The 15,853-nt window shown below is 44.8% G+C and overlaps 1 protein-coding gene across 2 annotated transcripts; it reads left to right on the top strand.

Moving 5' to 3' along the window:
* Positions 1-60: 60 nt before the first annotated feature.
* Positions 61-15,759, top strand: KARS1 (lysyl-tRNA synthetase 1). 2 transcript variants are annotated; one of them, XM_059381287.1, is made up of 15 exons: positions 82-169; positions 2,673-2,852; positions 4,431-4,590; positions 5,537-5,702; positions 8,667-8,760; positions 9,326-9,512; positions 9,599-9,724; positions 10,745-10,864; positions 12,057-12,219; positions 12,328-12,501; positions 12,867-12,952; positions 13,299-13,384; positions 14,019-14,145; positions 14,853-14,996; positions 15,477-15,759. In XM_059381287.1, exons 2-15 carry the CDS (start codon positions 2,707-2,709, stop codon positions 15,573-15,575), a joined length of 1,878 nt encoding a protein of 625 aa, XP_059237270.1. In that variant the 5' UTR covers positions 82-169; positions 2,673-2,706; the 3' UTR covers positions 15,576-15,759. The 2 variants fall into 2 exon arrangements, with proteins under 2 accessions (XP_059237269.1, XP_059237270.1); XM_059381286.1 differs by lacking the exon at positions 2,673-2,852 and having other exon boundaries at positions 61-169.
* The last annotated feature ends 94 nt before the right edge of the window (positions 15,760-15,853 follow it).

Raw genomic sequence — 15,853 nt, 5'->3', positions numbered from 1 at the left:
CGTACGAAGAGCGCCCGCCCCCTCTTCTCGGAAGAGGCGGAGCTTCCGGCCGTGACCTGGAAATTACTGAGCGACTCTCGTCCCTTTTAGGTCCGGCCGCGGGAAAGATGGCTGCGGTGCAAGGGGTTGAGGTGAAAGTGGACGGCGGCGAGCCAAAACTGAGCAAGAAGTAAGTGTCGCCGCGAGTTATTAGGGTCTTTACGGCATGACAGTCCGAGCTAGAAAGCGCCTCGAGGCTCCGGCCGAGGCGGCTGTGCCTGGGGCCTTCCTGCCGGTTCTCGTGGGTATAGCCACGCCGGGACGTAGCCGCTACGCCCCGAAACTACATCCCCCAGGTTGCCCCGGGGCCGGGCTCTGCTGGAGCCCTGGGGTCGTATTTCTGGAGTTAGGAGAAATGAGAATGGACTAGAGAAAAGCGAAACTTAACGCCTTCCTTGCCCTCCCTCTGAAAAAAATGCGTTCTTTCCTTATTGAGCCACGCCTCGCTACCCGTCGGAGAAATGCTAAATACCCGAGCTTTTCGGAAAGACCTTCCAGTTTTCCTTGGTCTCACTCTGGTTATTCTGAGTATTATGATTAAATGGATCCTCTTTAAAAACTGTTGTGCACCTATCTATGGGGGTTATTTAAAGGATCTGTGAGTGAATGACCGAAGTCTAGCAGTAGGGTCTGATTCAACCGTCGCGCTAAGGCTGCACTTTGGAGCACTGCTGGATAGATCTTGGTTAACCACCCTAAATCCTTAACAAGAGTGTGACGATAAATATAAATGTATCAAGATTAGCCTTCCGTTAACTGGCTGTGTCCTGTATTTCTGGGTATATATAATATATTCCCTCTCAACTAGGGTTCTTCAGTTGAAGCACAGAACACAGGCAGTGATTTGTTTTCTTAGTACTCCCAAGGACGGTGCGTAACTAGTACCATTCCAGAGGCATAGGAGAGCAGTTAATTCATTAAAAATAATGGCTGCCTTCGTGCATTAGGGCTCAGTTCTTTTGCTGAACCCTGATGGAATAGACAACTTAACTAGTAAAAATTGATTTTCCTCTATGTCTCTGGATTTATGCATCAGATGTTCTAGAAAAATGAGAAAGGAAACATCTGAATTGATGGTTTGACAGCATCCAATATGTTGTCCTTCTGAGAGCATCTGATGTTTGGAACCTGGACTTGGACTTACGCCTTTGGGAAAGTTGCTTGGACTTTGATCTGTTACATCGGTATATTTTGAGCCTTGAGCAACTCCGAGGTTAGGGGTACCATCCTCCTATATAATGGAAAGTTCGAGTGTAACATTTGACTCCCCCAAAACTGAATAACCAGTGTTGACTGGAAGTTTATCAATAATATAAACAGCTGATTAACATGTGTTTTGTATGTTAAATATGTGCCATACTTTTACAATAAAGCAACAGAAAAAAATTTAAGAAAATCATGAGAGAAAATGTATTTACAGTGCTATACTTTATTTATCCCCACAAAAATCTGCATTTAAATGGGCTCTGCACAGTCAAAACCCAGGTCGCTTAAAGATCAACTGTAATTGAATTTAAGGGTTGTAAATCATAAATGCCTCCTAAACAGGTTTCCAACTGAGTGCAGTTTTGAAATAAATTGAGGAACTTGGCTAATTCCTTTTACTCACTCCCTAGATTAATTACAGCTACCATTTTTTAAAGCAGGTTCTGTGTGTCAAACACTATGCTAGAACTATAAACTTTCTAATCTCAAGAATAACCTTACAGGGAAAGTATTAATGTCCATTTTTCAAATTAATAAAACGAGGCTCTGAGTGACTAAATACATTGCTGAAGTGTGCTGAAGTGTGGTCTTGTCACCGACTCGGACTCTGGAGCAGAGATCTAAAACCAAGTCCAGAACTCCACAGCCCATGCCCTTTACGCTGCCTGCACCTTACCTCCTCACGTTGTCTCAAAAAAATCTGCTGTTGATGTATATTCCTCTAGTTACCAAGGGCTAAAATAATTATTTTAATGACTAACATTTCCTTCTGTATCTTAATTGTTCTTGGGACTTCCTTGGTCTGCATTTTTAGTGAGCACCATGCTATGCCAGTTATCTTCTCCAAGTTTAAAAACAGATGGGCTGCCTGCCAGGTGACTGATTCCCAAATGAAAGGTCAAATTAATGTAGTCCAGGGCGCTTCCTGAAATTCTCCTTTCCTCCTTGTTCCTAGAGTTCAAACAAGTCTTATCTTTGACTCAGGTGCTTTGGCGTGGCTTACTTTTAGCCTCATTCAGAGTTTGCAGTTGACAGTGACATTTCATATGCTTCCCATTGCCATCTTCGTGGCCACATATTTAATCTTCAAGGGAGAAGCCACATGTCGGGGCTTCAGAGACACTGCTTCTGGTCCTGTCTTCCTATTTTCTAGATTGTTGTGATCATCTCTACCTATAAAGTGTTGAGTGTCTTGCTCTTGAGTTTTGACCCAGGTGTGCACCTTACTACCATAGCAAGAACAGACCGTTGTCAGAGGTGCAGCACAGGGAGTGTTACAGGGCTGTTGTCAGTTAAGAGGGTCTTCAGTGGAACACTAAAAGGTTGTGCAGCCTCCCCTTGCCCCCTCCCTGTAACAGTAGGAGTGCTGGTTGGGTGTATTTATACTGTTTTGTCCCATCTGACACCACATCTCTGTTTCCTGTTAGGTGGTGGTAATCATTAGTTCCGGGGTGTTCTGCCATGTTGACGCAAGCTGCTGTAAGGCTTGTTAGGGGGTCCCTGCGCCAAACCTCCTGGGCACGGTGGGGGCAGAGGGAGCTGCGACTGTATCAACTTGCTCCTTTCACAGCGCTTCACAAGGACAAGCCACTTTCTGATAAAAGAAGGTTGGTGCCCTTATCTTTGTTGTTGCTCTGGGAGCAGAAATCCTTCCCTTACTTAGGTCCTTATCTGTTAACAGCCTCTGCTTAAGTCTTTGGACTTGTTGCTAAGGAAAGAGAGCTCCACTACCAAAACTGGTAGTTGTTTCTTATTTTCTCTTTTTAATAAATTCAGATCCTAGAGGTGACTTATGGATCTTATTCTAGAACAATGTTGAGAACAAATGTCATTTTCCCTTTCCTGTCTTTTTGACTTGGTTTGCTCCTGAGATTAATTTGGTTTCTAGTCTTTGTTCTATCTCTAGGACCTTTTTGGATTTTCCTTAGGATTAATTTGATTTAAAGAACAACATCTGGTTGAATGGAAAACAGGTTTTTTTATGTTACTGCTAGGGAAAACCAAAAAGGCTCCAATGCCAACTGACTGAATTACAGCACAATAGGCCTAGCATACAGTTCTGCAATGATTGTCTTCACAGCTGTTACAGGACAGTTTACATCCAGAGACACCTACTTCGAGGCCCCTGGAGTCAGTCTTCTTACTTAAAAATCATTATTTAACATCACCAGTTTATTTTTTTAACTGAGTTATTCTAAGTTCATACTGAAAATTAAGAATGGCCCTCAAGCCAGATAATATGCAAGCATGACTTGGTATCATTTGCCATGGTTCATTTATTATAGAATATTTGGTGAACATTGGTAGTTTGAATGATTGATCAATTCTCTTTGAAATCTGTTTGGTTTCTGGGTTCAGATAGCAAGATTTCAGATCAGAGTGTGGATGTTGAGGGGTTTGACTAAAAATGTATCCGTATCTAAGATTTCTGTCCTAGGCACAGAGAATGAAGGGTTTGAGATAGTGAAGGATAGCCAGGATGGCTCACATTTGCGTGTCTACTAAATGCTAAGGGCAGGGTCATCTCAGTCCTCACAACGTTTGGGGAGGGGAGCATCTTCTGTTATGTCCATTTTACATATGGGGGTCCTGTAATTCCTAGGCAGGTATGTCAGGATTTAGTCTCAGGCTTTGGAGTCTGACTCCAAAGATGTTGTATGATGCCCTGCTCTATGCTGGTTTATACACTGTCCTGCCAGTTTGTTGTCAAAGTCAAGCTCCATCAGACAGACCAATACTGAGGGCCATTGTCAGTGCATTGACCAATGCTGAGGGAGAGATTGTCAGTGACGTGTCTCCTTGAACTCTGAAGAGCCACCTGTCCCCGACCCTGTCCTACCCCCAACTAACCCATTCCTTGGAGAGATGTAAAGAGGGGTGGCAGACAGAGCTGGAGATGTTGCCTGTTTCAGTTTTTCTTCGTCCTGGGGTATCTTGGCTTTAATTAGGATCTCACACTAGAAGTCAGAGGCTGAGAAAGACCTTTCACATTTTTAGGCTAAACTTACTTTTCCTTTATCTTATTCACTTATATCGTTGACTAAGAGACTAGCAGTGGGGGTGTAGAACGGGGCAAGAGCATTTCCCCCCAGGCTGTTCATATTTTTGATAAATGGTTATGGGGCAGAACAGAGTAGAGGACTCTCAGGCAACTGTCACATTGAACATTTCCATCTTCCCAACAGTGAGCTAAAGAGACGCCTGAAAGCTGAGAAGAAAATCGCAGAGAAGGAGGCCAAGCAGAAGGAGCTCAGTGAAAAACAACTAAGCCAGGCCACCGCTGCTGCCACCAACCACACCGCTGACAATGGTGTGGGTGCTGAGGAGGAGACTCTGGACCCAAATGTGAGTCCCCTGGGCCACCACTCTGGCTGAGGTTGGGGAAGCTTCTGATGAGACTTAAGGCAAATTCCTTGGCACCAGTCACTAAGAAAATAAATAGGAATGGGAACAAGCAGTGAGCCTTGGGTCGCTGCAAATGGGGTAGGGGGGTGGGCAGGGAGGTCTGTTACTCCATCTGATTAAAGGCAGAGGCCACGAGCATTTTCCTGATGAACTCTCACCGGGCATTTGGGAGGATTCAGGACTTTCAAGTGTCTGGCTAATCTCCCCTGAAACTAGCTGGGCCTTTGAGTAAATCCAGAGAAGCTATCTCTCTAAAGATTGGCTAGGGTTTACTTTGGACTGTAGTCTGTAGGCCAGATCCACTTTTCCTTGTCTTTCCTCTCATTCCCCCTCCTTGGTTTTGAAAATAAAATGTGTTGGAGCCCATACCCATTCGTTGACGTTGGTCTAAGGTGCTTTCACATAATAGCAGAGTTGGGTGGTTGCATCCAAAAAAGTGTGCTGGCCCTGCCTTAGAATATTCCCTTTGTACATTCTCTAGGCCCCAAAGGCTGGTCTTGGGGAAAATCGGATATGTAGCCAGAGGTGGGAAAGTAGGAAAAAAGGTACATAACTCACCATGCATGTGTATCCACAAAGTGCTAACCAAGGCCACTGGTACAAATTAAACTTATTTTAGGCAGAATTCCAATTTTTCTTTTCACTGAATTTTACGTTTTGGAGTTCTGGTCTTGATTTCCACCCGTGGATTTGGCCACCGTGCGTAACTTAAGTGCAAATCTCAATCCATATCAAATCCTGGGATTTCAAAGATCTGGAGGTTTCAGGTTAGGAAACCTTAATGCATTGGAGCCACTCTGGGGCAGAATACAGTACTGTGCTTGATGGGCCACTGGTCTGACCAGGTTCAACTTTTCAGAGGCTTTTTTTCCCCCCCCTCCAATAGCAATACTTCAAGATCCGCAGCCAAGCAGTCCAGCAGCTGAAGATCAGTGGGGAAGACCCGTACCCACACAAGTTCCATGTTGACATCTCGCTCACTGATTTCATCCAAGAATACAGTCACCTGCAGCCTGGGGACCACCTAACTGACATCACCTTAAAGGTGGCAGGTACGAGGACTCCCTGGCAGTTTGCTGAGCTCCCACAGCACAGGCCTCTGCAGGAGCACAGAGGAAGGTCAGGGTTGGTCTTGCTTTCAAGTAGTCTTTGTCTGAGGCTACTACTTAACGAGGGACAGGGCTGCTCTTTTTCCATCACAGGAAGAAACAGAGCAGCCCTAAGACATGAGCGTATATTCCAGATGAGGTGATACAGCAGAGGAAGGTGCGTTCTCTGAGCAGAGCTCCTGACCTGATGCAGCTGCTGATTCACAGTGCTTCGGAGGACTTCCTCTTTCCAGTGGGAGCTGTGGCCCCATGCTCCTAAAAATTCCCACCTGTGGCCTGAGAATGTTTTGCACTGAGCCTGTATTTCTAGAACATGGTTATTTTGGAGTTCTGGTATCTTTTTTTTTTTTTTTTAAGATTTTATTCATTCATTTGACAGACAGAAATCACAAGTAGGCAGAGAGGCAGGCAGAGAGAGAGGAGGAAGCAGGCTTCCCGCTGAGCAGAGCCCGACATGGGGCTCGATCCCAGGACCCTGGGATCATGACCTGAGCTGAAGGCAGAGGCTTTAACCCACTGAGCCACCCAGGTGCCCCAAGAGTTCTAGTATCTTGCATGGGATCTTTTCCTTAATTTAAAAAAAAAAAAAAAAAAAAAACCTGGGGCACCTGGCAAGCTCAGTCCATAGAGCAGGAGACTCCTGATCTGGGGGTCGTGAGTTCAAGGCCCACCTTGGGCATAGAGGTTACTGTAAAAAAAGAGAATGTCTTTGGAGTGCCTGGGTGGCTCAGTTGGTTGAACATCTGACTCTTAGTTTCGGCTCAGGTCATGATCTCAAGGTCTTGGTATCAAGCCTCATGTCATGCTCTGCGTTCAGCACAGACGGAGTTGGCTGGAGAGTCTCTGCCTGCTGCTCCCTCTGCTTGTGCACACGCTCACACTCTCTCTAAAATAAAAAAATTTTTTAAAAAAAGTCTTATTTGACCCACCCCCAAAAAGTGAAACTATTAATAGTAGAAAATTTAGAACATTTAAAGCAGCAGGGAGAAAAGTTTAATTACCCATAATTTCAGTTACCCAAAGAAAACTTCTGCCAGTACCTAAATGCCCAAAGGTTCAAGCCTAGTAATTTTATTAAAACGTGTCATGATGTTAGTCATTCTGAGACAGTATTCTCAGGCACACAGTATACTCTTCAAATATGTATTTTCAAGTCTTTTAGAAAATTTTTCTTAAATACAATTTTTTGTATGTTCTGTTTCTTACTTTGGTTTTCTTTTGGGACTCCTTATATCCGTATGTTGGATCTTCCCTTTTGAATATTTGTCACTTTTCAAGTCCCTTTTATCTTTGATATGTCCCTTTATGCTTTGATATTTAAATTTTATTCTTCCCCATCTGGTGTCTTTTAAAGCATTATTGTATTCACTCTTATTTTTCTCTAGTCTTCGTTTCTGAAATGACTTTATTTCTGATTTTTTCGTGTGTCACTTCATTTCTTAGTTTTTCTGTGACTCTAATTTGTGAGGCTTTTGGTTTCATGTCCCTTTGAAACTCACTGTGAAATAGAATTGTTTTTTTGTTTTGTTTTGTTTTTTAAGATTTTAAAAAATTATTTGACAGACAGATCACAAGCAGGCAGAGAGAGAGAGAGGAGGAAGCAGGCTCCCTGCTGAACAGAGAGCCCAACACAGGGCCTGATCCCAGGACTCTGGGATCATGACCCGAGCTAAAGGCAGAGGCTTTAACCCACTCAGCCACCCAGGCACCCCAGCATTGTTTTTTTCTGAGCATGTCTGTCCCAAGTGCTTTTTTATTTAATAACTGATATTTTACCTCAGTGCTTACATCTTTTTCATTTTTATGTGAAATTACTTTTCCTGAAATGTTAAAAGGGAATTTAGTTTAGACAGCTTTTCCAGCTTAGCTGAGCTCCCTCTTCCGTTGTTTTGTCCAGTGTTGGAATTAAAGCAGCTTGCTTTCTGAGATTTCCAGGCTCTCTTCCCCGTCCTCACTTTTGTTGGATCTTCTCTTTCCTTTGTCTATGTGTTCCTGGTCTTTTTCAGCTTTGTGGGCCTTGCCCTAGAAGGGAGCTCTGGCTGTTAAATTTAGTAGGTTCATGAGGCTACCCTGAAGGGCGTCAGCTCTTTTAGACTTTATGCAGCCCCAGCCCCCTATACTTACGCATGTGGCAGTGGGCAAATCCCCTTCTGGGTTCAGCTGCCACATTTTCCAGTGACTGCGTATGGCTATTTTGGAAATTTCCAGTTCTCAGACCCATCAGACACTTTTCATTGCTCCCTACAGCTTTTTCCTTAGGTTTCTTGGTGGTTTGCCCCATGGCTTGTATTTGGAGATTTTGGGGAATATCTTCCCACATAATTTTGTTATAAATTTTGTCCGTAACTTTTTGACCTTGCCTGTCTAGTAATGCATGCTTGCTTGCTTGCTTGCTTGCTTTTTTTAAGATTTTAATTTATTTATTTGACAGGGAGAGAGAGATCCCAAATAGGCATAGAAGCGGGGGTGGAGGTGGCGGGGGAAGCAGGCTCTGCTGAGCAGAGAGCCCAATGCCGGACTCAATCCCAGGACCCTGAGATCATGACCTGAGCGGAAGGCAGAGGCTTCACCCACTGAACCATCCAAGTGCCCCTGTGCTTTCTATTTTTATGTGAGGATTGAGATAGATACAAAGACTCTGCTGCCACTGACACAACCATGTTCCAGGAGTCTAGTAAACAGCTTTAAATCCTGATCTTCCTGCACATTTTTAACAGATTTAATGAGGATCGTTGCCATGAAGAAAAGACTGAGCTTAATTCTCAAGCTGAAATCGAACTGTTCTAGTCTGTGGTCATAGGATATTTTACCCAGACATAAACAATGGCAGAGGGAACTTTTCTAGCACTGATACTACAAAATGGCTTCTGGTTTTATTGGTCAGTATTTTTGTTGTTCTTTTTCTAGGTAGGATACATGCCAAAAGAGCTTCTGGGGGAAAGCTCATCTTCTATGACCTTCGAGGAGAGGGGGTCAAGTTGCAAGTCATGGCCAATTCCAGGTATGTAGAAATACCCCATTACAGGCCTTTCTAGATGGCCCCAAAGCAACATGGTTGGGGACAAAGGCCCATGTGGTCTCCCTTTCCTTTTGATATTTAAAGTTAAAAAAGCTTATGGTTGATTACGGCTGAAAAAGAGAATAGAAATGCCATCTGGTCACCTAGAGAATAACAGCTGCTCTCAGGTTGTGCAGCAGTTACAGGTAGCAGATCACACTTCAGCAGCTGACAGAAGAATTGGAGATTCTTCTCGGGTGCACACTAACTAGGCATCTGCGGTTTGGTGAAGATGCCAGAGGTCAGTTTGAAAAACTAAACTAGTGGGGAGTGAAGTTAGTTAAGCATCCAACTCTTCATTTCACCTCAGGTCATGGGATAGAGCCCCGAGGAAGGCTCTATGCACAGCACGAGTCTACGTGGGATTCCTTTAATCCTCCCCCCTTCCCCCCACTTGTGCTCTCTCTATATATATAAAAAATAAATAAAACCTTTAAAAAAAAAAAAAACTAAATCTGTGGTCAGTTTAATTTGGCGTATTGTATACTGAAGTACGTTTTACTTTCAGGAATTACAAATCAGAGGAAGAATTTATTCACATCAATAACAAGCTGCGTCGGGGAGACATAATTGGAGTTCAGGGGAATCCTGGGAAAACCAAGAAGGGTGAGCTGAGCATCATTCCCTATGAGATCACACTGCTGTCTCCTTGCTTGCATATGTTACCTCATCTCCACTTTGGCCTCAAAGACAAGGTAAGCTCTTGTGGCCTCTTCACTGTGATTTATTGTGGCATTGAATCAGGCCTAACAGTGATTTCTGTCTGTTGTTTTTGGTTTAGGAAACACGGTATCGCCAGAGATACTTGGACTTGATCCTGAATGACTTCGTGAGGCAGAAATTTATCATCCGCTCTAAGATCATCACATATATAAGGAGTTTCTTGGATGAGTTGGGATTCCTAGAGGTGAGGGAGAATTTTTACCTGACACAATGAGCGAGCTGCCTTGTTATGCCTGCCTTTAATTATTCCTTCTCTTCCCATCTCCGTGTCCTATGTCCATATTGTTCATGCTCAAGGAAAAGTCCCCTTTCTTTGTATTGTCTTCATTCCACCTTGTTTTTTTCAGTGCCCTGATTAAGAAGGCAGGACCTGAATTCTGAAATAATGGACAAAATATAGGGCCTTCCACACACTAATGATGTCACGTTCAGTGTGTTATCGACTCATTTTGCTTTTTTGTAGCATTAAAAAAAAAAAGAATAGGTTTTAATTTGTGCAAGAAAAGTAAATTCATGTTATTGTAAAACAAATTCAAAGAAAACAGGGATGTATGAAAAATATATGCTGCACATATATATGTACCTGAGCTTGCTGCAAATGAGGTTTGTGGTGAAATGTCTTAGAAGGGTTTTATTTTTTGCTTTAAACAAAAATGAAGTAACACTGTATGTATTCTAATGGACCTGGTTCCCCCTTCCCAATATATTCTGGAGCATTTTGCATGTCTGTAATAACTGAGTCCAAAGATAAAAGCATTTCAACTTACAGTGTTTCTTAAAATTTTAATTTATGAGCACCTGGGTGGCTCAGTCAGTTAAGCATCTGCCTTTGGCTCAGGTCAGGACACTGGGGTGCTGGGATCGAGTCCCCCATCAGGCTCCCTGCTCAGATTAATAAAATCTTTGAAAAAAAATTTAATTTACAGTTTATGAAAATTTATGGTACCATATTAATGGTGTTTGGTGTTAAAAGAAACTGAGATGCTTCTAGAAAATCAAGTCATCTCTACTTTTTTTATTTTTTCGTCTTTTTTTTTTCATCTCTACTTTTTTATCAAGCACCACCTGATATGACTATTAGACTTGACTTTTACTTGGGGGTATGACAGGGATGGAACATATCCATGCAAAACCTGAGTTAGCCCAAAGGCCTCTAGTTTGAGGACCTCTGTATGAAGACTAAATGTTTTTCCCTGTCGTTTAGATTGAGACTCCCATGATGAACGTCATCCCAGGAGGAGCTGTGGCCAAGCCTTTCATCACCTACCACAATGAGCTGGACATGAATTTATACATGAGAGTTGCTCCAGAGCTCTACCATAAGGTAAGCAGTAAGAGGATGCCTTGTTCCTTCAAGAAGCAGAAGGCTGGAAATCCACTGGCTGGGTAGGAGCAGTTAGAAATAAAGGAACAGTGAGGGTAGAACAGCCAGGAGAGTATTATTATCTGCCGGGCCTATGAATGTTATACTTCCAGAAGTTCTCTACAAGATCAGTAAAGCATTACAGGTCCGAGGGCAAAGGGATTTTCTTTCCTAGGTGTAGAGCTCCTCCTAACCTGCTTTGGTTCTCATATTTTAAGTTTATAGTCCTCCTTGGATTAAATCTGATTTTAGTCTTTTATAGAAAAGTTTGATCTGGGCACCTGGGTGGCTCAGTGAGTTAAAGCCTCTGCCTTCGGCTCAGGTCATCATCTCAGGGTCCTGGGATCGAGCCCCCCATCAGGTTCTCTGCTCAGCAGGGAACCTGCTTCTCTCTCTCTCTCTGCCTGCCTCTCTGCCTACTTATGATCTCTGTCTGTCAAATAAATAAATAAAATCTTTAAAAAAAAAAAGAAAGAAAGAAAAAAAAAGTTTGATCTCTGCCTAGAAGTTGACAATAAATGTTATAAATGACCAGAGCAAATATAGAAGACTGTCATTCGAAATTGTTGCAGACAACAAAAGCTGTTACAACTAGCTTAAACACAAGAAGAATGTATTCAAATATATAAGGAAGCTCACAGTTCCAAGGAGCCAGAGGGATCAGAGATTCAGGCTTGGAGACCACAGGGCTAGGAATGATTCTCAGGCCTATCTGGGCTGTTCCTATGGAGAAGCTGGATCTTTTCCACTGGGGACAACAAACACAGCTCGTGACCCTGGCTCGGCACAGGTTGTTGCCATTAGGACTTCTGTACTACTTACTTCTTTCATCAGTAGCTTTCAAAAGCTGTATTCTCATGCTGACTGGTGGGGAGCTTAGGATGCCTGCATCATAACCCCAAGAGGCTCCTTTCTTGAGTCTCACACTCACAAAAGAAAGTCCTCTCCCAGCAGAGGAAGAGTATTCAGAGGTCCTGAGCAACCAGAATGAATGATGACTGTCCACTACAGAGGTCTGAAGAGGGTAGGTTACTCAGCATTTGCGTAGAGACCTGAAAACAGGCCTGAGCTATGAAAACCAAATTAGCTTTTGTAGACAGACTTTCCAGAGTCATTAATATTAGCTGCCATGACCTTGGCCTTGTGTTATTAGATACTGGTGGTTGGTGGCATTGACCGGGTTTATGAAATTGGACGCCAGTTCCGGAATGAAGGAATTGATTTGACTCACAATCCTGAGTTCACCACCTGTGAGTTCTACATGGCCTATGCAGACTATAACGATCTCATGGAAATCACGGAAAAGATGGTATCAGGTGACCTGTCCTGTTTCCTTTGTCTTTCACACATGTCTGAAGGAGTGGGGTGCTGCTTTCGGGAGGACTTCCTGTGGGTCCTCTTTAAATGACAGATTTCTTTCCCAGGGATGGTGAAGCACATTACAGGCAGTTACAAGGTCACCTACCACCCAGATGGCCCAGAGGGCGAAGCCTGTGAGATTGACTTCACCCCGCCTTTCCGGAGAATCAGCATGGTGGAAGAGCTGGAGAAGGCCTTGGGGATGAAGCTGCCAGACACCAGGCTCTTTGAAACTGAAGGTAGGTGAAGTGATGCACACCTCCACGGAACGGCTCCTTCCTATTCAGCCCTGAATTAGATGAGGTCAAGGGCAAGAATTTCCCACACCATTTCTTTTTTTTTTTTTTAAGATTTTATTTATTTGTCAGAGAGAGAGAGAGAAGCACAGGCAGGCAGAGTGGCAGCAGAGGCAGAGGGAGAAGCAGGCTCCCCGCCGAGCAAGGAGCCTGATCTGGGACTCGATCCCAGGATGCTGGGATCACGACCCGAGCTGAAGGCAGCTGCTCAAGCAACTGGGCCACCCAGGCGTCCCTGCCACACCATTTCTTATATACTTTTTTACTGCGTAACGCCTTCTGTCCTGACTTGTACATTTGTATTACAGAAACTCGCAAAATTCTTGATGACATCTGCGTGGCAAGAGCTGTTGAATGCCCTCCACCTCGGACCACAGCCAGGCTCCTTGATAAGGTGACAGACTGTGCTCTCTGCAAGTACATGCCCTCATCCCGTGCTAACCAGCCCCGTGCTCCGTACGAAGGTGAATTCCACTGTGGAGCACCAGCTTCTCCAGCCTCTCAGGAAAGCCCTCACAGAGAGAAATAAGAGAATTCATAGGCTTTGAACTCCTGTTGTACTAAGCTCTGTGCCCAGAAGTTAGGTAATCTCAGTTAAAGTGTACCAGCCAGGGAGAGACTTAAGATAAACCCCAGTAGCAGCAGGTAGTGGGTAGAGCAGAGTCCTCCTCCACCAGAACTGGGACAGTCAAAATGCCATTCAGAAAGGATCTCTAGCTCTGCTTTGCTTTTTCCTTAAGCTTGTCGGGGAGTTCCTGGAAACGACATGCATCAATCCTACATTCATCTGTGATCACCCGCAGATAATGAGCCCTTTGGCTAAATGGTAAGGTAAAACAAGGTATTTCATTTAACTGTACTGCCTAACAACTTCAGAATTTAGTGACACAAAGCAGCAGTTCTCAGGAGTTTGTGGGTTCATTGGGTACTCTTCTCTGTTGAGTGGTAGCGAGGGTAACTAAAGTGGCTGTAACTAGGAACTCAGGTGCCTCGTGTCCCCTCCACGTGGCTTCTCATCCTCCAGAACCTCTTCATGTAGCCTCTCTCTGGCAGCATAGCCTGGGTTCCCTTACATGGTAGCCGGGTTCCAGAACCAACCCCAAGGTGCAAACACATGTCAAGCCTCTGCTGATGTCCCAGTGGCCAAAGCAAGTCCTGTGGGCAGCTCGGGGTCAGCGTGACAGGGCACAGCAGGCCTGAACACAGGAGGTATGGGCAGTGCACCCATCTCCCACACAGGCATGTTGTGAAGATGATTAAAGCGTCCACGTCTCTCACCCTCCTCACTACTGTACCAAATGACTTGGTGCCAGAGTGCATACGGGCCTCAGGTCTCAGTTTGCAGCACTGTGGAATCAACTGGAATTCAGGAACTCCTGTGATTGTAGCAGATGTTATTAGTGAACCTGTACATACAGTGAACCTGTATATTCAGCCTCCCCTTTGGTCTCCCACCCCAGGCACCGCTCTAAAGAGGGTCTGACTGAGCGCTTTGAGCTGTTTGTCATGAAGAAGGAAATCTGCAATGCCTACACCGAGCTCAACGACCCTGTGCGGCAGCGGCAGCTGTTTGAAGAACAGGCCAAGGTAAGGAAGGGGGTAGGGGCAGAGGCAGCTGTTTCCTCCTGTGCCCACTCACTAGACAATGTCACCCTAAACCCTGGTCTCTGTCATTGTCTACATCTCTTGGTGGGTTCAGCAGAAACGAAGGGTAAAGCCACGGGCTTCACTGGAGGAAGTCCCATTTCAAGATGGAGAACTTGGCTGGTTTGGGCCCTAGAATTTCCACATGGAGGAGCTTAGGCATGATCATATCTGTGTGGGGAGTGTGATGCTTGCCTTGAAAATACATTTGCCTAACAACAATATTTTTCTTAAATGATACTTTTATTAAGGGGACTTTGGGGCAAGAGGCAGATAGATTAATGAAGACAGAGCCCCCACCAGCTGCCTGCACCAGCACTGCCACGGATGGGTAGTTTCAGGAAATGAGGGAAAGACTCTTGGGAATCCTCAGTCTCCGAATATCAGTCTCACTGATATTCTGGGGCAGTGGAGCTGGTTTCATTTCACAGGGAAATTCTCATGGGTTCTGAAGTGGAGCTCACCTGCCCCCACCCGGTCTTGGAAAGAAATGGCTCCATCCTGAAGTTACTGGGAAGCCAATTCCCGAGACGTGCTGGGTGTCCAGATCATTCCTGGAATGGTTGTCCCTGGGAATGTGCTGATGCGCTCACTCAGACCCTGAGAGACCGTGCGGCCTGGAACACTGTTGCTCTTTGGTTCTCTTGCAGGCTAAGGCTGCTGGCGACGACGAAGCCATGTTCATAGATGAAAACTTCTGCACGGCCCTGGAGTACGGGCTGCCCCCCACGGCTGGCTGGGGCATGGGCATCGACCGCGTCACCATGTTTCTCACAGACTCCAATAACATCAAGGTACGTGGCGGGCCTCCGGTGCGCACTGCCCCAAGGAGCTCCGCTCTCAGAGCCGGGTAATGCGGGCCTGGAGAAGAAAGGTGGAGTCTCTGGGCTGGAAGGAGGACAGTCAGGGCCTCTGACCTCATAGGATTTGGGTTTTTCCTACCTGAGGCAGAAAGCGTCCTCGTCGTTTGCACTTCTTGAGGATCCCAGGAACACACTAAGTTCTCTCCGTGCATGATCTCATGTAATTTAAGTCGCCCTATGAGAGAGGCACAGAAACTCTTACTCCCATTGTTACAGACCGGGAAATCCTACTGTCAGAGAACCTCTGTGTTCACTCATTCTTTTCCATCCCCTGTATTTGAGAGGGACTAAGTTGAAGTAAAAGCCGAGATCTCTGGATTTGGGCCACGGTAACCAGAAGCAAAAGGAATGAGTGGACAGCTGTGGAAAAGAGCATGCTTCTTCCTTCAGAATGCATTTTCTCTCCTGTAGGAAGTACTTCTCTTTCCTGCCATGAAACCTGAAGACAAGAAAGAGAGTGGGGCCACCACTGATACGTCAGAAAACACAACAGCTGGCACTTCTGTCTAGAAAACGACGGCAAGTCGTACAACTCCGGCCTCTCTGCATTTCTGCATAAGGTCAAGGACTACGGGGAAATTCTTGTGTGTTGCTCTCCATTGGACGATCACAGTTCGGTTCTGCCACCAAAAGAGAGAAGAGGAATTAAAAATTCCTTTTTACTTCTTGTTCCCAAATAAACCATTTGTCTCTACTCGTGTCTCATGACTTTGTTTTCTGTAGAATGTCAACTTTTACTCAGACAGCTGGCCTAGTGGATGTTTAAGATTATACCACTTCATTCATTC

The sequence above is a fragment of the Mustela nigripes genome, chromosome 17 (assembly GCF_022355385.1).
Source record: "Mustela nigripes isolate SB6536 chromosome 17, MUSNIG.SB6536, whole genome shotgun sequence".
Classification (NCBI taxonomy): domain Eukaryota; kingdom Metazoa; phylum Chordata; class Mammalia; order Carnivora; family Mustelidae; genus Mustela; species Mustela nigripes.
Note: the sequence above shows the minus strand (reverse complement) of the source record. Positions and strands in the feature narration are given on the sequence as shown.

Excerpts from the sequence above, each read along its gene's own strand:
- KARS1 (XM_059381287.1), top strand. The coding sequence starts at position 2,707 with ATGTTGACGCAAGCTGCTGTAAGGCTTGTTAGGGGGTCCCTGCGCCAA. Across the intron at positions 2,853-4,430 it reads CCACTTTCTGATAAAAGAAG|TGAGCTAAAGAGACGCCTGA; the intron begins GTTGGTGCCCTT and ends TCTTCCCAACAG. Across the intron at positions 9,513-9,598 it reads ACTTTGGCCTCAAAGACAAG|GAAACACGGTATCGCCAGAG; the intron begins GTAAGCTCTTGT and ends TTTTTGGTTTAG.